The following is a 24539-nucleotide window of genomic DNA, read 5'->3' as shown; positions in this document are numbered from 1 at the left end:
AAACCTGTGAAAACTTTCCTCATTAGGTACATTTGTAAAGGAGGAAAAACAGCACATGGATACCTCTTTTTTATACATTCTTTTTACGTAGTTGGCAAAATCTGATTTGCAATTATTCCAGTCTTTCAATGTTTACTGAATACAATGGCTTCCATGAAATAAGTAAATGAGGATGCTTTATACAAACTTAAAAAAAATGTTGTTTTAGTACTGACTTTCATTCAAGTCAAGGGCTATCTTTGAACATTGGAAATACTGCAATGTATATACATGTTAAGCTTTCTCCAACACACACACACCCTTTCTAAAGTATTTTATACCTGCCACTAGCAAGCTGTACCATTCAAGATAACTTCTACTGAAGGATCTAAATGTCTTTCTGTAACGTGTCTTTAGGTTAAATATCTAGGAGTATGACCCACTACATTGACATTATCTACAAAGAGCTGCTTTTCTACCTTTGGGTTCTCTGGCCCGGACACAGTATGCTCAACATGGTGAAAGATTCAGGATAAATCATAGTGCGGTTTGCCTTTCTAGCTGTTCAACATTTGAACCTTTTAACGCCCAATTAAAATAATTCCTGGAAGGAGAAAAAAGTAATACAGGGAGACAAACAGTCCCACACTTGCAGTGCATCAGTACTACCTTCTTCCTCAGTGGGCTGAAACTGTTTGATTGCTCCCTCTGGTATACTTAAGAGCCACATTTTTCCAATTTATTTCAAACATTTCCTTTTCCTCAAATCCTGAGGCCAGAATATAGTCATAACAATGACAACAATGACCACAATGACAGCAAAGATCATTCTCAGCCATGGAGACCCTCCACAGTGTGAAAAGCATGTCACAGACACCGTGGGGTCTGCCTGCTCTGCTTTACATCCCCTTCATACATGGGCAAAGGCCACCTTACTGAGGCAAAAGTGGCTTGGACAAAGTCACGGGAATAATAAATAGAGGATTTGTATCACGTCTGTCTGATTTCATAGTCTATGCACTTAACCATTAAGCCATACTTCTCAGTAGAGACAGTAATAGGCAAAGACTGTAGAACACAAGCACCGTGGGGACTGACATAGTGTCTTGTCCATCATTGTCTCGCCTTCCTCTACTGGCCAAGATACAACAGGTGCCTGATATTTATTAAATGAGAGAAATAACACTGCATTAAGTAGAGTGACTAATTATCTGGTCACACCCTCACCATCTGGACTGAGGCAGGTATTGCTAACTCACCATCCAGGGAATATGTATCTCCACTGCTATTCATGGCTGGACCAAGAGAAACAAGGAGTTGAGCATTTACTGAAACAGATCAAAGAACACAAACCACTCACACTCTCACTACCATTTCAACAGGAAAAATCAATCACCCCTTGTCGCAAAGCAGACATTTTTGGTTTTTTGTCTTACTTTTTGTTAAATTCTTAAGACAAAAGTTGAAATCCTGATAACTCTTTCTGCTAGTCTCTTCCATTTAGAACACTCTAAAGACAGTGAGTGTAGGTAGTCATTAACCTAGAGATATTTACCATCCTCCAACCATCTCAAAGGAAAATAATCTAAACCCTGCTCTTAACTACTTTATTTCATAAAACAAAAGCAAGCTTACAAATCACTATGTTTCACAGCTGATTTTGTTTGTTGATGCCCAGGATAGAAAAAAGGAAAAACCTTGCCCCAATTCTCCATAGAGAATTTCTAATTAGCACCTCCTAACTTCAATGAAATAATGCCTTGAAGTATATGAAAACATCTTCATTCAAATAGTGTTATCCAATCCCAAGCAGCTGGTGTCACACACCATTGTCTTTTTGACAGACTTGCTATGATAAACTGAAACATGCATAGGGCCCATGTCAGCAGAGAGTTCTCTGGTGAAATGGGGAAACTGTAAAAAGAAATTAGGAAATGTGGTCAAATTTGAACTCTATGACACCACAGATGCCATGCATATGTGCTTCTATAATTTGGTCATAGATATGGTAAAAAGATGTCACTATGTCTGTCTGTCTCTCTACACATGCTACACATACAGACTCCACTGTGAAATTTTTCTGTGTATGTATTACTGAAAAGCCACTGCAAAGGTCTGGTACATTTTATAGACAAGTATCAGACAAACACCAAAAAACATGAAAGTTGAGAGAACTAAAAAACATTTTTCTTAATAGGAGGTGGGACACATTGGACACATAACTAAGGGTACCAGAAGGGGGATGAGTGTGGTAGAGGCAATGGAGGATTACTGGGATAATGGTAGTGGATGTGGTGAAATAATGTCTATTTGTAGAGGTGTAAACCTATACCTCTAAGACATATACTGTGATGTAAATCAACATTATTACCTCAACAAATATAACTTTGCCAACAAAAATTTTTTTTAAATTTTCTTTTGAAAGATACAAAGTGTGACTTAACAAAACTACAAATTCTGGGCAATCCAGTCCTCTGAAGGTGCTGCTTCATGCTCATTATTCTCTCTTCAAAGTTCAACAAATTCGACAATATTAAGGGAGTTTTTTTTTTAACTATTCCCTGAAGGCCTAATCATGGTATACTTTAAGACCCAGAGAAGTCACTTAAGAATTCCTCAGTTAATAAATCTAGTTACATTGTGGACCTTTCCTCAGTCAAAAGATAAAATCAACAGAAAAGACACAAAAAGCTAAACAAATTCTCTGGAGGGCTGAAAAACCAGCTGTAGTTGGGCTTTGTCCCCATCCAAATAGGGTTGGGGTTATTATTTGAATGTCAGAACTAAGAGTGTTTTCTTCGCTGACACCTTTCTTAGCTGATTCATTTCCCAAGGTGGATTCTCTATCTTTGTTTATATCAATTCATATGGCCACTCCACCATTAATAAATATTTTTAGGGTTCAAAACTTTACTCAAGATTTATACCCCCTAGAGACATTTTCTGCTTAACATCGCCAAATTGATCAATCTAAACAACAAATAACTAGCATTCCCTAAACCAGCTAAAGTTGATTAAGTTTACACTTGTCTGTGTATAATTTTGTAACAGCAAAACATTTTTTTTCTAATTTGTATTAGAAAACTCTCTTTGTCAAGTATTACTTAATATATACTAGAAAACAAGGTAGGCCAATCTCTAACTCCCGTGTCTTTGAAAGGCCATGTCCCTCAAGACTTTTCTAATACCAGAATTGTACACATGGTGCTTAGCAACAATGGCTATTTCACTGGCTCATTAAGAAAGTTGTGGATGCAGTTTTAGAAAATTGCTGCAATTAAGATTTGTAGTTATATATTAGATACAAGGCCAAACTGACTTTAACTTCACATCGGTATTAAAATGTGTCACATAAAAGTGAATGAAAATCTTTTACCTTGCATGAATAGTATACATAGTGATTTTAGTAGATGATACTTATTAGATTCAAGGTCCTATTAATACTTTCCTCTCCAGAAATAGCAGGCTAGTTTATTAAGTCCCAATCCCATGCTACCCTAACCTATTAAAACCAACTAAACTACTCAATTTGAAAAAAAGAGGTGACAAGAGAGTAAGAAGCTATCAGGACAAAAATCCAAGGGAAATGGAGAACCAGCAAACCTAAGTAGAGCACTAGAATTTCTTTCACTCCCAGGTTATTTGCAGAGCCAGTAAATATGAGTTTCTGATTTGGCAGCTTTCTGGAAAAAAGAGGAAAAACTCAAGGCTGAGAGTCCACCCAAACTGGGAAATATTAGACGACACTGCCTATATTAAGCTGGGAACTCAAAGGGTTACATCCATAGGATGAATATGAACCAGACGAAAACCCTATTCTAACCTCTAACTCTGGGGAACTGCAGGGATGGCTACCTTGGAATAAGAAGAGGGCAGGGAGGGAAAGCAAAGGGAAAGCAATTCTATGAGCAGTTGTGGTCAAAGGCCCAACCTTGAGGCTGTAACCTCAGTTCAATATGCCTGCTTGGGCTTGGTAATCTTATCGTTAACTTGCTTTAGGGTGATCCTGGACTGACAGTGTCTAAAATTGTTGACACAGGAAAAACATGAACTCCGAAGAAAAGCATCTTCTTCCTAGCTCTCAAGTATTACCCCAGTATTTTTTAAGAATGAGGAGTAGCACAAAATTTAAGTACACACACAAAAATGATACAAAGCAGAATCAGTAACAGACACACAAATATATGAACTATCACTATAGAATACCTATGCTTACTCTATGTGAAGAAATGAAAGACCAGTTAAATAGGAGAAAAGGAAAGGGAAAAAAAGTCATCACAAAGGTTTAAAAAGCCCACACTACAAATCAAAAATACAATGAATTAAAAATAAGAAGGAAAAATTAGAAAGTTAATAAGCGCATTGGTGATTTGGAAGGTAGGTCAGATGATATCTAGCATACATTCAGAGAAATAAAATAATGGAAAACATGGAAGAGAATATAAGATGAATAGAATTAGAGTCAGATGTTCTAAAATATAATCAATTGTAAAATTTTCCAGAATTGATGAGAGTAGTCCATAGTTTTAAGAAGCCTGGAGAGACTCTTGAGAACCATTTTAAATACACAAACACTCACACACACACACTCTTACACAAAGCAAACTGAAATATCAGAAAGACAAACATTGAGAAAAATCCCTTAGCACACCGAGGGGAATGAAAGACAGTATCTTTAGAGGAATGACAGACTTACCAGCAACTATCTATAGCAATAAAGTAAAAGCAAAAGATAGTGCAATGACATCACCATTCTGCTGAAGGAAAATAACTACCTATTTAGTAGTCTCTACTTAGAGAGAAAACTTTCAACAATGAGGGGGAAATACATTCATTTTTCATACAACAAAAACTAAGATACTTCTCTCTAAAAAACATCAAGGATCTCCAGACAAAAATTAAGTGATTCCGGATAGAATGTCTAAGTACAAATAAAGAACAATTGGGAAAACAGTAAATATGTGTGCAAATGTGAAAAACATGGACTCCACTTTCCATAAGTTAATGATGTCTTAAGATTACAAAACACAAAATAAAGGTGAAACAAAATAATATAAATCAGAAGTGGGTACACACATAGTGATGAAGTATTCTAAAGACCTCCGATTATCTGGGAAGAGGGCAAAAGATGGATTAAATTTCAATTTTGATAACTCATGTATATCCATTATAATTTCTATGGTAATTATCAAATCATTCAAAATTGAGTCTATAATTTCAAAACCAGGAGGGAAAATATAATCATAAAAATAATGAGAAATCAAGAAGAAAGGAAGAAAAAGAAACATCAATTAAACAAAATAATAGAAAACACAAATTAAGATGGGGACTTAAAAACACTTAAAAGTAAATGTATATGGGCTAAGCTCCAGTGAAAAGAAAGAAAATAAATATTTTCAGACTGAATTGAAACAAAATCCTACCATATGCTATCTACAAGAAATACATCTGTACTAAAAGAATACAAAATGGTTGAATAAAAATATGGAAAACATGTGCTATACATATAACCATTAAAACTATATTAATATGAGACAAAATTGTCTTAAAGGCAAAAAAAAAGCATTATTAGATATAATGAAAATCACTTCATACTTAGAAGGTTCAATTTTGCAGAAAGACATCATTTTAAATGTACATGTAACTAATAACATAGCCTGAAGTACTTACAATGTAATAACTGACAGAATTAGAAGGAAAATTAGAAAAATCTATAATCATAGTGGGAGTTTTTTTTAACCTATTCCTCAGTAACTAATAGGATGAGCAGACAAAGAAAAAAGTCAGTAAGAGTACAGGAGATTTGAGGATCATGATTAAAATTTTCACCAAACAAAAAAACATACCTTACTATTAATAATTGCAAATTTATATTATTTTAAAGCATACACAGAACTTTTACGAATACTGACCATATACTGGATTTTAAAGCAATCTTAACAAATTTCTACAGCGAAAAATCCTACAGGGATGATTACCTATCATCATCTAGAAATCATTTTAAAATAACTTGAAAATTCTGACATATTTGGAAACTGAAAGAACCACATATAATACAATAATTATTAAACCAAAGAAATGAGTCAAAGAAAAATATATTAGAAAATAAAGTTTATAATAAAGTAATAAAACAATAAATATTAAAAAAAATTTAGGGTGATCCTGGACTGACAGTGTCTAAAATTGTTGGCACAGGAAAAACATGAACTCTCTGAAGAAAAGCCAAGCTTTAAAAGTCTATATCTCCAAAAAATTTAATAGAAATGAATATTTAAATCTCCCAATTCAGTGTCGCTATCAATGAGAGAAATGCCAATTAAAACCACAAGATTTGTAAACAATACGAAATTGCGAAATATTAAGTATAACTGAGAATGTAGAACAACAGAAACTCTCACATACTTCTAGCAGGGAGTGCAAAATTATACAATTCACTTAGCTAACAAGTAATACACTTTTAATACAGGTCACATATCTCAGTTTGCCTACAGTAATCCCAAGGTACACCTATTTCCCTGATGTCTTACCAAGTTTAGCAATGATCCCTCACAAAAATGTCCTTGTTGAAACATTTATGGTTACCCTATGTCCAGATTGTACACCTAGTAACGCAATGGAGAAACTCATGAGAGTGTGTCCAAATATCTACATTTATCTACAAATACCTACATTTATCTACCAAATATCTACATAAATATAATGCTATATCTATAGCATTATTTCCAATAACAGCCCAAATCTGGAAACAATCCAAATATCCAACTATGGCAGAAGAGATATGTGTATGGTAGTATGTTTATAAAATGAAATACTATACAGCAGTGAAAATGAATGGATTGCTGCCAATTACATAACACATATCAGCATGGATATACATTAGAAGCACAGTGCTGAGCAAAAGAGGCTATTCATAGTAAGTTTAAAAACAGTCGCTTTGGAATATATCTAAAATTGGTAAGGCTGAAAATAAAAGTAAAAAAAAAAAAGATCAGCACAAAAGTGACTGAGTCTTTCCTGGTAAGAAAGGCAATGTTGTAATAGGGAGGGTTCTTTGGGGCCCTCTGGGGAACAGGAGTCAAAGAGTCAAAGATGTGGTAAAGAACATTCCAGGAAGAAGGGACAGTGCAAAGGCCCATAGGCAGGAGTGACACTGGCAAGTAGCATATCCATATCACTGGGGTACTGTAAGTGAAAGGAGTAAGGAGAGAAAACAAAGCCAGAAGTAGATGACCAAGATACAAATGAACAGGATCCTGCTGCCTAACGACAGGTTTAGATTTTACACCAGTGCTGAGACAGGAGAAGCAGTGCTTTATGGAAATTCCAGGCAGGTATACATGTGAATGAAAAAGCAGAGAAAAAGGGGGTGTGGAAAATCCAGGGACAGAATATGCAAGCATTCTGGCACAGTCACCTCTTACCAGAATATCCATGTAAGAAAGGGACTGAACAGGAAGTACTGGTGAGCCTGAACTTGGGACCATGCAGAACTAAGCAGCAAGTGAAAACCTTTGCAAGTGCTCGTCTCTCGGAATACCCACCCTAATGTATATTAAGTATTATCTTGTCCCACATCTGTATTAATATTCTGTGTGTTAAAAAGTTTTTAATAATAGAATTATTATTAGAAAGAGATGGCAAACTGTATAGCATTGTTGGAGCTGTATGATGGAGACAAGAAGTTCATTACAGCATTCCTTTTTCCTTTGTGCATACATTAAAAATTTCTATAATAAACAGTTAAAATTAACTGCAAGAATTATTATGTTGTGGCCATTAAGATATTCCTTATTATGTCTTTAATTTGAATTGAGTCATTAAATCATATCTTGCAGACATTTAATTAAACATTTAAACAACTTTAGGGGAAAAAGGATTTTATCGAGATGATTATCAAAGCATAGGATTACTTTTTAAGTATCAAAGAAATTACAAAAATGCACCCCATACAGTTTTTGATTTGCTTATTTGATTATCTTCCTAATGAATTCCTTATTTTGAAAAGGAGAAACGTGGATCTAAAACATTTAATGAAGATACAATGTGCAGAGTATAAACAGAAAAAACTGGGAAAGAAAAAAAGCCATGCTGCTTGCTGCCTTTTTTGTTTGTTTTCTTCTTTCTCTCCATTCTTATTTATATGCAGATTTAGAAAACTGGCTGGCTGGCTGCAGGCATATCTGGGATGTGTCTCTTAAAATTAAAAACATAAATTAAATAAAAATATCTAGTACATCAGATCTTCCAAAGCTCTAGAGAAATCCATGTGGTGGCTTAAGAATCTTGAGCATGTGGTACAGACTTTCTTCGGATGGAGGGAGTTTGGAAGAGAACATTATCCAATTATATGAGAATTGACTACTCAGCAGTTTACAAGGTAATGAACTAAAAGAAACAATAGTGCTTTATTAAAATGGAGACATTTTCCTTAAAGATAACCATATACAAAATAGGGTTTCTGGGTCAGTTTTGTTCCCAGAGTATCTTCAAAGTTACAAACTGAACATAAGTGACTTGCCCTCCCTTTCTTAGACAATACCTCCTGTAAAAAAGAATGTGGAAATGATAAAGAATAAGTAAATGTTTGTTTGTCTTAGTCTGCTCAGGCTGCTATAATAAAATATCAGACTTTAGGTGGCTTAAACCATAGACATTGATTTCTCACAGTTCCAGAGGATGAGAAGTCCAAGGTCTAAGTGCTAACAGATTCATCTATTTACTGGGGCCCACGTCCCAGCTTGCAGATGCATTCTGGGGAGAGAGGAGAAACACAATACCTCCGTTGATGTCCATTCTCTCTGCTGATAACCTTGTTTCCTATTTCACCCAGAGGACAGAAGCAATCTCTCCACTTGCCATCAGCTCTCGACACAACTCTCCTACCAGCATCCCTGCCCAGGGACTCAGGCTTCCCGCCTATTCCCACAAATGAACCATCGCTGCTTCTGGTTCTAGTATGTGTGCACCACATTCCAGCTCCTCCCAACTAGCAAGGACACAGCTCTTTGTCTTCTCTCCCTTTTCACATCAACAATTTTGCTCTCTCTGCTGGATCATCGATAGAAACATGCCATAACGTTTTTTCCTTATTAAAAAAAAATCCCTAATCCTGCATTCTTCCTCCAATTACCATCCTCTGTTTCCAAATCAACATTAATAGCGAACTTCTCAAGTGTTCCCCATATTGCAATTTCACTCCCTCGATTTTTCTCCTGAGTCCTCTTACAGGTTTCATTCCTAATTAATTCATCTGATCATTCTTCCGAGAGGCACCGATGACTTCTGTGACACCAAGGACCAAATCCATTGGCCACTTCTCAGTTCTCAGGTTACATGACTGATGAGTATTGATTGAAACAGGTGACCACCTTCTCTTGGCTTCTTCCAATCGCTCATCCCTCCTTCACGGTCCCTCCATTGACTTCACCTCAACTCCACCTTGGAGCACACTGCAAGACTCAGTCCTCGCACATTTTCTCTATTTAGGCTCACTCTCTTCCTAATCTTACAGCCTCAGGGCTTTAAAAACCAACTATTCACTGAGAACTGCCAATCTACTATCTGCAGCCTTGTCCCTCAACTCCCTCTTCATCTATCCAGCTACTTACAGCACCTCTCCAACATGGACTTGTAATAGAGAGCTCAAATTTAACATGACAGGAACAGACCTCAAGCTTGTTCCCAGACCTGCGACTCCCTCACCTTACTCAATTCAACTAATGGCAACTCCTTCCTTTATGCTGCTCAGGCCAAAAACCCGAGGGTCACCCTCAAATATTCATTCTCACATCACACAACCAATCTCTTGGCATATTCTGCATACTCTATCTCCAAAATAAATCTTGATCTGAAACTTACCCATAAAGACTATGAAAGCACATATAGCATAATGTTAACAATTGGTGAATCTGAGTGTCATGTAAACAGAATTTTTTAGACTGTTCTTGACATTCTGTGTTTATATTATTTCAAAATTCAAAAGTTAAAATAAGAGAGATTTCAGAGGCATAAAAATGAAACAGAACGAATGAACTTAACTGGATTCTACCAAGAAAAAAACACAGGTTTAAAAGACATTTAGAGATGACAATTGAGAAATCTAAATATGAGCTATGTATTTAATGTATTAGTTTGGTATGATAACAGTACTCTGTCTATATGGACACAAACCTCCTTATTTTGGATATTCATGCTATAGCACAGTCTCATTATGTCTATATTTTACTTTGAAATGGTTCAGAAAAAATAGGTATAAATAAAGCAAATATCTCAAAATGTAGAGTATAAATGGGTGTTCTCTAAACTATTGTTTCATTTTTTATATGTTGGAAATTTTTCAGAATTCAAAGTTCTTCAAAAATCCTGAATCAAAACTCCTCTGATTTTTCCACTACTTCCACCCCAGTTCAAGTCTTCCCTGGATTACTGCAGTGGCTTTCTAGCTGTTCTCCCTTGTTTGTTCTTACCTCCCTACAATCCATTCTGAACACATTAGCTAGTGAACGTGTTCAAATGTTAACGAGATAATGACACAGCTCAAAACCACCCAGAGTAAAGCACCAAAGTCTTTCCAATGTCTGCAGGGCTCAGCATAATCTGGCCACCCCCTTCCCTCACCTTCTACCCTACCCCCAACCTCACTCAGCTAAAGTTCAGTTTGTTGAATTAAGATGAACTGAGTCTTGATAGAGGAAGAGCTACTTGCCAAGTGGATGGGCAGGGGGAAGGGCATCTTAGGTGGGGGTGAGGGAGTTGGGAGAGTGGGATGGGCAGGCAAAGGCCAGGGCAGGAGCAAGAATGCCTCCACCTACCACAATACACTAAAAAGAGATGGATTTTCAGAAATTCACATGACATCCTTTAGAAAAGCTAAAACTTTTTCAAGAAAGCTAAGACTTATGAGTCTACACAGAGGAGGTCTTCTTTGCTTCAGTGATACTGATAGTGCTACAGCTAACGATCATTATTACAACAGCTTACAAAGTGCATAATGTACTTACTAAGCCTAAGAGCCTTCTGTTTTCAGAACAATTCCAAAGCCCCATTTCAAGTACTGAAGTACTGTCTGACCCATTTTAAATTTCAAGAAACTGAGGCCAAGTGAGCTGGTAGGTGACAGAGACAAGCAGATGGAGCTCCTGTGTGCCATGCCTGCTGGCCCTGGTAAGCCTTGACCTCTTCTCCTGACATCAAAACCTCCCTGTTCTGCCAATAAGCCCCTTATCCTGCTGTTCTGCACAAGGGAATAACAAATAACGGTGGTTTCAAATTACATGCCACTTTAAAAGTCAGAAAGCCAGAAAATCATGTTTTCACTATGATCTCCAAGTTTTTCTTTAAAGGGAAGAAGAAATAAAAATTATGCATTTTTATTCCTCCAACAAAAGCCACCACATCAAACCTACCAAATAATTACATCTTCAGGCGTTTGGGGATTTAATAGAAATAAAGCTTTGATAAAAATGCATGGTGGGAATGTGATTCCCTAGGGTGTTTAGCAAACTTGGAATGATATTATTTGACTAGACATGGGAATTCAATTCACTCTGTCAGCTATTAATAGACAGAAATTCAAATTGATTGAAAGTAATTACTTTTCTTAACTTTTACTATGTGTTAGGCAATCTTCCAGGGGCTTTATAGAAAGTATTCTGTTTGTTAAAATAATTCCATCAGGTTTTTAAGATAGTAGCCTTGTTTTACATATAAGGAAACTAATGCTTAAAAGACAAAGAGATGATGTCATTAGTCCATCTATTTTCTATCTATTTGATACAGAAGCCAGCACATACTAAATGCTCAAAAAATATTTACTGAACCATACAACTATTGGGAAGAAACAGACACAAGAACCCTTAAAATAACGATGCAAGAGAAGCCTGTAGATTTTGGTACACAAGAGATTTAGCCAAGATTCATGAAAACACTGCATAATTCAAGATAAAACAGTATTTTATTTTGAACCAATCAAATTGAAATGAGGAACACAGATTTAAGTCCCATTTTAGAATTAAAATCAATAATAATTGAAATCAGTTCAAATTGGACACATTTCCACAATTAAAATGAACAATTGGAGAGAAAATAGATGATAAACTGCCATCACAATGAATAATGGAAGAAAATCAGAGCGTATGTTAAAAAATACACATAAAGAACAACTTTGGAGGAACTTGTGTATATGCTATGTCTTGAGATCTGCATGGGTCTACCAATCGCACCACACATGCAGGGGAAGGCCCTCATACCTCATCTCACAAAGCATAACATGTACCAGTACCCCAAATATTGAGAAATCTTTAATTGGCTTCCATTTCTCTGCACTGTCCCAATCTTCCCATCTTCAGTCTTCACATCACTGGAGACCTTCTTCTGCAAGGCAGAAGCACTTCCAGTATTTCTAGTGTCTCCCCATCCCCACCCAGCCATCCACAAAGAAGAAAGGAGACCTAAAAAAAGGGATGGTTGTGAAAGAAAACTGGCTAGAAGCACTAAGTAAGGTCCAGCACAGGAAAGGAATCTGCATGTTCAGTGGCTCTCTTAGCACCCACAGCAATAACACACATAGTAGGGCTGGGGGTCTATGTTTCACTCTAGGAAGACCAGGCAGAATCCCATTAATCCCATTATTATGGTTATCACCGGACAATTATTGTTCCTTTGAAAGGTAAAAATTCCATAAATAAACTTTATGGATAGGACCAATTTAGCCTAATATATTTACTTAAATATTAATTCTGTCCCCCAAGTCCATCATAAAATGCAAACACAAGAAGCTTTCTATCTTGACCAATTCTTACATTTGTTTATCTCAAATATGGTTTGCTAGGCCACAAGTATTCATTACAATTTGATGACTCAACCCTGTCTCCAAGAAGAGCTAAGTGCTCCTGCAGCACTCTGCTAAATTGTTGTGCTGTTCCACTCCTGAACTCTGAGCACCAGAGAGTGGCAATTTAGTCCTTTTTACCTTGAGATCTCCCAGCCCTTAGCCCCTGCCACATGGAAGCTATCTGCAACCATCTGGGAAACTGAAGTCAATTAAGTCCAGTGAGTATGTGGGGTTTTCCCTCTGGATTTTCTGGAACAATCTTAATTTCAAATATTTGACAGTCCCCAAAAGTACATAAGCATGTTCATGCTTTCTTGACTGCATGTCCTAATTTTGTGTTCTTTTGTTAGTTAGGACTTCATTCCAAGTGCTGAATCAGTGACATACTGCCAGTTATCATGGGTTGTCCATTCTGGTTTTTTTTTGTGAAATATGACATGGAAGGTAGTCAAGAGGACAATGATAATTTGTTTATCTTTCTTTTTCTTTGGATGTTTGATTTTTGCATGTTTGTGGGGGGGTGGGAAAGAAACGAGGAGAGGACATGGTGCCAATTCTCTGCACCATGTACTTTTCAGAAGACAAGACAAAAGCTAGACACAGACCACAGAAGGAGAAAGGAACATATGTAGTGGAAATCACTGTTCAATACTTATGAAATCATTGTTACATACTTACCAATGAAAGATTTGTATTCAAGGAGCAAAAAACAAAAACTATTCAAAGGTTAGTCATACATTGGTGTGAAGCAATAATAAAAGCAGTTCCATTCTTCATTGAGTCAAACACTCAGTAAACGTGGGGTTTATTGTTAAAGTAGGAAAGGCAAAGCCATTTGGGAGCAGAAGGTCAGGTAGCCCTAGCTATGCAGAGACAAGAGAGAGGGAAGAAACACCCAGGGTCTTAGCGGGGTGAGAGGGCTGCCTTACCCTTGGCTTTCCCTCTCGGCTGCCTCTTCCTCTGCCTGGAGCTTCAGAACATGCTGCACTCCTCTGGTGACTTCCACCCCCAGCCATTGTCTCTTTCTCTGCCTGACTGATGTAATCATCTTTAAAAATTCTGCAGGGTCACCTCCAGAAAGCCTTTCCTGTCTCCTCCCACCCAGTCTTAATCTTCCCTAGGACCATTTAAAAGACAATAAACTTGAACTTCTTCTAATTAAATTCAGTCTTCTAGTCCCTAGCGGTCCAATCCAATCCCTAATCCAAATAATTGAATCACTGGAGACATTAATTGGGGTCTTAGAAAGCACCACGCATTGTGCTGAGCTGGGAGGGTAGAAAGCTGAGTAAGTCAGACCCACAAGTCAAGGTGTTAAGACAGTTTAATAGAGAGAGATGCAAGTGCGGAAGATAGCAAGTCTCCAAGCACATGAGTAGAAAATGACTCAAAGTGTGACGAGTCTGCCAAGGAGAAAGCAAAGAAGCTAAATCTCAGTCTTCAACAAACTAGAGCATGGAAGGAAAGGAAGCAGCAGCTATGGTGGGCAAATAAAATACCCAGGTGCCCCCTTTGCTCTGAATGTGATAACATATGAAGTTCTTGACTCTTCTCCAACATTCTATAGTTGAATGTTAAATTTCAGATGTCATAGAGGGCTCATTATGAATTTCCTTTTGGGGATGCCTGCAAATAAAATCTCAATGACCTGCTTCCCCAATAGTCAGTTGGAATCTGCTCAGATCTTCCCAAAGTGGAAGTGGCTGGGCATATTTGCTCAGTTCAAATGCCTGCCCTCCCTCCCAGCACCATTGTACACACAAAAACATTTACTCCTTATGTTACTGGATGTCTTATTCAAACATCAGAAGTCATATGCAACATGTCAACTTGTAAGACCATTATAATTAAATTCGCAATGCTTGAGGAATAGTTTAAGCCTCCTGTCTGCCCCTTGCCAGGGACATGGCCACCATGAAGTAATCCCAGAAGGGTGAAAAGCCAGGACTTGTCTTTGTGACAGCCTGGGGGGGGGTAATAGCGGGGAGGAGGGGGGCAAGAGCAGGGGTGGGGGCAAAAGAGAAAGGGAGAAAGGAAGAGCAAATCAGACAGGGTTCCCAAAAGGAAGCAAAAAAAGTGCTTTCTTTATCAGAATCTAAAATATAATTCTTCTGATAGCAACCAAATATGCAAGACTCAGAAAACCCCATGATTGGAGAAATTAGGAAGGGGCCCTAGGAAGGACTCACATGACCTAAGTATTAGAGATTAGAAGTTAGAAGTATTAGAGGTTAGAGGTACTTTACCATTAAACAGAATAATTGTTACTGTGAGTCCCACGACGTCAGAAATTGTTGCAACCCCAGCTGAATGGGAACCAGACACCAAAAGATATACATTTTACATACTCCCCTCATTTAATCCCCAGAAATGAGCCTATAAATAGGAGTTACTTCCCCTTTATAGACAAGTATCTGGGACTAAACAAAGTTAAATTACTTGCTAAGTGTAAATAGCTTGACCAAGAGATGAACCAGGTACATTTGATTCCCAGTATCGAATTTGTTAAAGACCAATTACCTCCTTAGCTACTCACCTGCACAAAAGAGATAATCAATACATATTACACCTAATAGCAAACTCCTGCACCCAGAAACCACGCTGACCTCCTATGGCCGATGGACTGTCCTGGCCCCAACAGAGGTGACTTGACCAAAGTCAGCACCACTGAGCTCCAGGCTTTGTTCCTCTCTCCCTCCCTGGTGGCGACAAGCTGTGTCCTCCTCAAAATCACCGAGGCAAATTTTAAATCTCTGTGGTTCAAAGATATTCACTCTGTGATCTGACATTTCTCATGTGGTGCTTCAAAAACTTTGACTTCTAGAGGCACAGCTAGCACGGCTCCCTGCTGAAGTAGGACACCTTTTCTCATCCACTTCTGTCACATCACACCACAGCAGTAGCCAAAGGCTCTGAAGCTCTGAACTCAGATGGGCTTTGCTTCTTTTTTATGTGTGTTAAGTAAAGTCCAAGTTGACAATCCTATGAATCCACATGAATCCTGCTTCCTTGGGGTTTCAGAGAATAAAAGAATTTGATTCTAAATTGAGAACCTGCCCTGTCTGCACCTTGGATCCCTCGTCCCTAAATAACAAATCCCAGAGTCGCCTCTGCTAGGTAATGTGCCTAAGGCTCTGAGGAGGAGGCCATATTGTCAGTGTACAATATGACAGACTACTAGCAACTTGCTGCTAGCCTGACTATACCAAATTAACTACAGACAACCAGAGGGTGTTGAAAGTAGCTAACATTCAACTACCTCCTTTCTGTGTTCCAGAGACCTTTCTAAATACGTTATATATATTAACTTATTTAAACTTTACAGCCAGCCTCTGAGATAGGCACTCACATTATACCCATTTTAAAAATAAAGAAATTGAAGCTTAGGGTGGCAAAACAAATCTCCCAAATTCTCCACAGATTTTTATTAGAGAGATGACTCGAACTCAGACTGTCTGGCTTCAGTACTCACCTCCTGTATCACTCCCTTGTACCTCAGTCCTGCTTAGGCTCATTTTGAAACTCCTAAGTATTCTCCCAAGTTAGTGAACATAACATGAATTTCAAATTTGCTTATGTGTGAGGTGACCTGCCAGATAGTAGGAAAATGCAAAAGACTGTGCTGAGTTGACAAGCAGCATAGGAACACACAAAACACACACACACACACACACACACACACCTCTGAAGCATCTCTAAGTTACCTGAGCTCGCAAGTGTTCTGAGACACAACCATCCGGTGTTACAACTTCCCCTCAGATGTCAGATCTAACTCCTACCAGTTCACAGTAACTAATGAACTGCAATCCTTTCAACACTGTCTGCCAAAGTTAATACTTTTAATTCTCCCCTCCAGTGTGAGCATATTTCAACACAGGACCTTTCAGGAGCCAATTCAAGTTAAATGAGGCTCTAAGAGTGGAATCCTATTCCAGTGTGACTGTGTCCTTACCAGGAGAGGAAGGGACATCAAGAGGGGCACCCCCGGATGAAAGATCATGAAATACCACAGGAGAGGGTGGTGATACTCAAACCAAGGAGTAAGACCTCAGAGAAAACACCCTGTGACATCTTGACCATAAACCTCCATCCTTTAGATCTACAAAAAATACATTTGTGTAGTTTAAGACAGTCAGTCTGTGGTATTTTGTTACGGCAGCCCCCGTAAACTAATATACCAAGGATAATTTAGAAGCAGACTTCAGGTCTTTTTCAAGGTAAAGGGCAAAATTTACTACCATCTTTGGGGCCTCCCTGGTGGCGCAGGGGGTTAAGCACCATACTATGAAGCCTCTGCAGCACGAGTTCGACCCCCAGCCGGCCAGGGAGCATCCCACATGGCGCAGCAGACCTCTCCTGTCTCGCCCACTACTCCCTTCAGCAGTGTATTTCTGTTATTCTCTGTTCTGTTCCCCACTCTGTCTCTGGTGAATCATCTCACCCCCCAGATCTCTGGCCTGTGCCCCAGCTCTTGTATGCATAAATAAATAAATCTTTATAAAAAAAACTTACTACCATCTTTATATTTTTTTAACCATTTAACCATTAAAAATTGTGCTGTTTTCATTAGGATCCTATCTCTTTTTTTAATGTGTCACTAATGATGGTTATGAGTATTGTACCCTTGACTATTTTTCTCATAATCTCTGTTGTATTTGTTTTGGGTTTTTTGGTGTGCAGTTTTGCATTGGATTTAGGAATGCTTATGTCATTTTACAGCATAAGTGACTGTACTGCCACTCAGGATAAATGATTTATTAATTTTGAAGATAAAGCACAACACATAATGTTTATTAGAGTCTTCTTTATTAACTCTAGTGAGGTCAGTTCTATAAAAAAAATTTCACAAAAGACAGGAACTAAGCTCAGGTACATTGCCTGTACATGCATTTGTTTGGCATATAATAGAATACAATTCTGTATAGGTAGTAAAAATTAAAGTATTTATGGTGATAGGCTTTGGAATGATATTCCCCAGTATTTATGAACAATAAATATGCTTTCATATATCCTCTCTAATCAAAGTTGAATAGAGTGATTTTCATGATTCTTTTCTAAATCACAAATAGTTTTTAAAATGAACAATAAAGAGAAATGGCCTATAGATTCAAAAAATGACAGACAGAATTAAAGACAGTAAGCATTAATAAACTCACTTATTCCTTTAACCTGCTCATCACCACCCAAGTCCATGTTGAATAAAATTATTGAAAAAATTTTTATCTACCAAGCTCTTAGAAATTTAGGATCTAAAGAAAAACTGACCAGCAGTAGATAATTGCAGCCAACTTAACCAAAGCATGATATTTTTAGCAAAAATCTGTTTTCCTTAATTAGCCAGTATGCATGAATTAGAGGCCTAGCTGTATGCCACCAAGGAATGTGAGAGGCTTAATCTAAATGGAAAACCTGAGTTCACTTACCACAGATGGTGGTTCTAGAATGGAAAGAGGGGGTAAGTTTCAAAAACGTACTCAAGCCAAAACAGCAGACTCTATAGTCCAGTTTCTCAATCTTCAGAATTTTTGTACTGAAAGTAATACTGACTTCTGAATACAAACTTCAAAGAGGTTCTTGGCTGAAGTAAATGAAAATGCACACTATCAAGTCACCATGTATCAGGAATCTGCACGCTAATTACAGAACTGTCCTAATGTTTCTGTTATGTGGTGACACTCTGAGCAATGGATGACTATGTCTGGTGCTGTAAATCATGTTCTCTTTATTGATATTCTGAAAGAAATGCTAACAGTAGTGTAATCCTAAAAGAAGGGTCTGGCAAACTATAGCTTGCCAGTTAAATCCAGTCTGCATTCTGTTTTTGTACAGCCCATGAGTTAAGAACAGTTCTTGGATTTTCAAATGATTGAAAACAAATTTTTAAAGAATAATTCTTCATGACACATAAAAATGACAACTTCAAATGTCAGTACCCATAAATAAAGTTTTATTGCAACACCGCCATGCACATTTGCTTGCTCTAAGGCTATCTTTGTGTTACAACAGCAGAGTTGTAACTGCAATAAGATTTGTGTACTCTAAAATATTTGTCATCTGGCCATTTACAGTAAATGGTCCCTCTCCCTATTTGACCCCTCTCCAAAGTTAAAACTGACCTGAATATAACACAAAGATTTAAATCATTAAAAAAAAGAATTTCCGTGACTCAACAAAATGTTAATAACAACTAGGCCAGCAACTATATATTTTGGATGATGGAAATTGTTCACCCATCCAGGAACTATTTTGTATTAATGGAAAACAGAGACCACCATCACAATTGCAAGCTAACATTCAAATTTGTACTTTTCAAGAATTAAGATGTTGTCCTTCAATTTTATGTTTAATTTTTTCCAGACTCATGAACAGCATTGACATATTGCTGATCGTGTATAACCCAGTACTTGAAACAGGAAGGTGCCGTTTTTCTAGACCACAATACTTTCTATTCTACTTTCAAAAACTGCATCAACCTCCAGGAGAACTTTGGTAGTAAACTTGGTACATCATGTTCATGTCACGGTCCCATGGAGAAAATAATCAAAACTGAATTTTCTGTTTGGCAAAGTTTGTTCATCAACAGAATATGGGGTACATGGAAGATTCTAAAACAGCTTAGCAAAAAAATCAGTTGGCTTTTTATTTTTCCCATAAACAGGTGGCTGGGTTATGAATACGTTGAAAATATTCACCACACAATTTCCTCAGATCAAAGATTGATCTGAAATAAAGGGATATGAGCACTCAACTTGTTTCCTGTATAATTCTATTTTTCTCTTGCCTCGATTATTAGGCTCCACTCTCCTATTGAGATCATGAGACAGCACTGCTGACTTGTCCAAGTAAAACAGCACCAAAATAACAAGAGTGAAGGACTTAGGTGAATGAGGGCAACTGGTTAAACCACTTCACAGATTATGAAGATCACAGGGTTTCTTTGCAGAAACAAAGTTACAATTTCAAAAGGTTCCTAGATTGTGGTCAGTCTGCTGTCACTAAACAGAAGTATCAAAATATGGCAGTATTGTGGGTCGTTTTGATCAGCATTAGCTCGAAAGTGTAATTTCTAAAGAAAAGAAAATCTTGGGCTCTCATCTTACAGCACAGGTTCCATTTGGAGCAAACATCACTGCAAATAAATTAGTACTAACCTGTGAAGTATACTATTTCTTGCACTATATTTTCTGAGATTTATCTTTCCAGTCAACAGGAAACTGCCTAAATGAAAGTCATACATAATATTTACTCCCAGGTGTGTGCTCTTAGATGTACTGCACGATACTCAAAAATGATGAGTACAGGTACATAGATGAGTGGGAAGTCAATTATTTTGACATCGTATCTCTGTTTCATGCTGCAGATATTTTTTATTTTTTATATTATCTTGATGCAACTGCTGGAGGAGGAAGTTAAAGGTTCAGCAGCCTAAAACCATAGCTCCCACCAGCACTGGACTTCATTCAGAACCACTTTCCCCCAAGATGTTCCACATGATATCTCATTTTTATAAAATCTACACTGCCTCTTGAAAATCTCTATCTCAGTCACCAATAAGGATTTAAATGTGTCTGGAAGAAACATGCATCAAAACTAGCACAGTTATGAATGAGTGACATCAAGCATGAAGAAAAAAAAAATCACGTCAATGTTTCAGCACATTACTTGCTGAACATCTTCTTCCACTCAGTTCATCTGCATGAAATGAGGCTGCCAAGACCAGGACCAGCCAGCAGATGGTTACCAGCACTGGTTGGCATGCATACTGGGGCTGCTCCACACTGCTGAGAGATGAAGCACAATGCCCTAAGAGGATTCTAGACTTCTAAAATAATAACTTATGTAACAGGGGGGAAAAAAGAATCTTTATATTTGGGCCCTAGATCTACGAGCCCTGAACTAGTTGTCTTCTTTCTACTTAATTTTTAGCATTTTTGTACAGTACTCATCTCTCTTCAGATATTGGTGCTCCCTGAGGATGTACATCACAAGCACTCAGGAGGTTTCTTCCAAGACATACATGTCCACCTGGGTCACCATTCTGAATCAGACATCCTGGGGCAGGGCCTGCGCATGTGTATTTTTTCAGATTATAATGAGCATCTTGCTTAAGAGCAACTATTTCAAATCTTTGTTTTATATTGATGAGCAAATAACTCTGACAAACAAATGTGCATACACAGCCCAATATAATTCTGCTTTAGTCCTTGTGGTGTTATTTAAATGTCCTCCTTTGCCACCCCATTCTTTTCTTTGAATGTTTGCCTTTGAAACTGTCTTAGAGTTTTCCACAGTACAGTAATTTTCCTACACAAACTTTAGGTTAAGTCATTGTACCTTATGCACTTTTCACAGGGGGAATCGGGATGCCAATTTAGATCAATTTAGATCAGCAAAGCCTTCCAAAACGACATCATTTTAATACAGTCATTTAGCAGCTATTTATTCAGCAATCTGTACATTGTAGTAAAGGCTGAGAAGTATGCAAGAAAAACATGACGTGATTCTTGTGTTTCAAGCACCAATATGATATAATTACAGTGAAAACACATAAACAAGTTAAGAATAACTAAAAAGTCACATAAAAAGCAGTGATTCCATTTAAATTACCCAAAGAGAGGGACTGGGGTTTGAAGAATGGGTAGCGGATAGAGGAACAGAGCAGAGGAATGTAGGTGTTCCTTGCCTGAAAGCAAGGAACCAAAGCACGAATGGAAAATATACCGACAGTGAAAATACAAGCCTCTGGAAGGAAGTGTCCAACCTCAAATGGGAAGGCCTAACACTAGTGTCAGACAAAGGAGCCTAACATTTATCCTATAGTTTGAGAAAAAAATAATCAAAGTTTTGAAGCAGCAGAGCATGGAGACAGTATTTCAGGCACATGTATTTTTTTTAGCAGATACACTATCTATGAATATAATATAAATAATGAGACCTATGAGGGCAATGAAGATCTGAGACAAAGCTGTGGCTTTACAAAGAACAAATAGAACTTAGTGATTGATTGGTTTGAATTTAACGGAGGCAAACAGACAATAGAAAAAAAGATAAAGTCAGGAGTAGAAGTAAACGAGAGACGCTTGTTGGAAAAAGCACAATGATACATCCGAAGAAACATCTGCACCAGACATGGCTTTGGCAGAAGTTGGTGAGAGGAAGGAACTTCTACAGACATGGTGTGGGGGGACAATGAGGACATTAAGAGGTTGAGGCTGAATCCGAGTAAGACTTTATAAAAGGTCCATAACAGACCACAGGGAAAATGGAGAATAAGTGATGCTAATAAAACCTTCAGAGAGGCAGAAGAATTTAGGGGCAACCCAAAAGCTAAGGGAGAAGAGTGTTTCAAAACAAGTTCATCAATACAGTCTTCTGACACAAAAGTCAGAGGCCACTGGTATTAACTCAGTTCTAATCTCAGCAAACTGAGTGCCCTAACCCTACAGGTGTTCTGTCAGTACTGGCTGAGTATACCCATCATCTAGCACATGGATGGTTATTTTAAGTAATAACACTGATGCACACATACTCAGAGAGCACGTCTTACTTCTAGATGCTATTATATAAGTTTCTTGAGAGATTATAATTGATACCATTGTACCCCCTACCCTACTGTGCCTTCACATTGCCATGCCTCTAATAATCATTTAGAAATTATTTTTAAATGATTGTTTCTATGACATTCTCATGATAGTGGTATGCAGATAAGGACCAGTTGAAATCACGGAGAAGATACAGATACTGGTATAGTGCTGAGTCCTGCTTGTTTGAAAGATGTGGTCTGTGGGCCAGCATCATCAGGATCACCTGGGAACTTGTTAAAAACACCATCTTGGCTGCCATCCCTGACTCACTGAATCAGAATCTTCATTTTTAACAAGATCCAGCTGACTAATCCTTATGCACACTAGCATATAAACTGGTGAGTACAGTACAGAAAGAGATAGTGTGTATTTCCAAAGCAGTCAACTGGAGGAGGGGAAGCGTGCACGTGAGTTTCAGCGTTTAACGTGTGGCAAGATCCAACTTCACCCTTGCTCAGATATGAGGCTCAACCACAGAGCCCAAGCCTTTGGCTTAAGTGTCAAGGCCAGGAAGCAATTTTGGCTTTTGATCAAGAGGAGCCCAGATGCATAAATACTGCTCCCATAAACTGCCACTAGTTCAATTATAGGAAGGGATTTGCAGATTATATATACTAGGTTGTTGTTCTAGGTTTTATAAATATACTGACCTCCTGAAGACCCTGTTTATGATCCCCCTATTCATCCAGCCCTCATAATTTATACTATCTTCCCTACCCCTCATTTCTCCTAAGCTTAGGGTTTCTCTCCAAGCTTTAGACTGCAATTGTTAAAATAATTTTTTGGCTTAACTGAAAACAAAACTGAAAATACAACTTTAACCCCAAATAGAAAAAGCCACAAGGAAGGTAGCGACACTAACAGCACCATTGTTTAAGTGACCAGAGGTCAGGAAAATACTCCCAAAGGAAAGAACTGATAGACAAAGGCACAATCAAACCCCAAAGGATGAACAGCAAGTCAACCAAGGAGTCTGGCAGCGGAATCTTTCCTTTGCTGGGTCTGTGGCTCAATGCTTCACTATTTCTTTCTCTAACTTTCCTAAAAGGAAGTGTATTGAGTGTCAGTACTTCCAAATATCACTGCGCTGGAAGGGTTCTCTGTGAGTCTTTTATTATTTTGAACAGCTTTATTGATATATAATTTACACACCATAAAGTTCACATTTCAGAAATGGAAGAGACATTCTTTCCGTTCTCCCCACCTTCAAGCAATGCTTCATTAAACTCACCCAGGGAAATAATACTGCCATTTCTTAAATCTCTAGGAATATAGGACATCGTCATGACCCTTTGGTAACATTTCTAGTATCTCAGCTGTTATCAGTGGAAAGAACATTTTCACAAAGTCCCTTCTATTAAAATTCCAACAATGGAAGTAATGACTTTCCAGTGCTATATTTCAAAGGTGGATGATTGAAAATACCACAGTTAGCCCCTGTCATCTTCCTAGTTTGCAGAAATTCCATTAGGTAGCAAATGTCATTTACTGCAGTCATTGTGAACATTACAAAATCTTAACACACAATCATTCCCCCAGATTTTTGTGGACTATTTTTCCACCGAAGGCATGCTTTTTGGTGACTGTTGGAGCCTGTACTGAACTGTATTTTCACCCCAGGGATGGTATGAGAACTTAGGCAAGGCTTTCTTTCAAAGAGAAAAACAACTTACAGGGGCCTCCCTGGTGGCACAGGAGTTAAAAGACAGCGCTATCAAGCTATTACCAGCCACTGCAGCATGAGTTCGATCCCCCCTGGTCAGGAGCAACCCACATGGCGAAGCAGACCACTTCTGGCTCGCCTGCTGCTCCCCTCAGCAGTGTATTTCAGTAGATCCTGTTCTGCTCCCCACTCTGTCTCTGGTGAATTCTCTCACCCTCCACATCTCTGGCCTGTACTCCAGTTCTTGTATGCATAAATAAATAAATCTTAAAAAAAAAAAAAAAGAAAAACAACTTACATGCTCTCGCAGAACCGGGTGAGTGTGCTTGGCTTCTCCTGGTTGCGTCTTTGTCGAAACCAGCGTTGAATGCTGCGAACATCCCAGTCCAGTTGCTTGGACAGGCCTTCCAGTCGCTTTTCATCAGGATGCTATGAAGCAAGTACCAGGAAAACCATTTTCATCTTCATCATAAACAGATCT

The 24539-nt window shown here is 38.0% G+C and overlaps 1 protein-coding gene across 2 annotated transcripts in view; it reads right to left on the bottom strand.

The window, feature by feature from the left end:
• CERS6 (ceramide synthase 6) overlaps positions 1-24539 on the bottom strand; it is a 258158-nt gene that overhangs the window by 156565 nt on the left and 77054 nt on the right. The window contains exon 3 of one of the 2 annotated variants that reach the window (XM_037523469.2): positions 24357-24487. In XM_037523469.2, coding sequence (XP_037379366.1) covers positions 24357-24487 — 131 coding nt within the window. Of the gene's footprint in view, positions 1-13740; positions 13958-24356; positions 24488-24539 lie in introns of those variants that run through there. The other variant, XM_054699834.1, reaches the window with a different exon arrangement.

This window comes from Talpa occidentalis, unplaced genomic scaffold (assembly GCF_014898055.3).
Source record: "Talpa occidentalis isolate TD23 unplaced genomic scaffold, MPIMG_talOcc4v2.1 talOcc4.3, whole genome shotgun sequence".
Taxonomy (NCBI): domain Eukaryota; kingdom Metazoa; phylum Chordata; class Mammalia; order Eulipotyphla; family Talpidae; genus Talpa; species Talpa occidentalis.
Note: the sequence above shows the minus strand (reverse complement) of the source record. Positions and strands in the feature narration are given on the sequence as shown.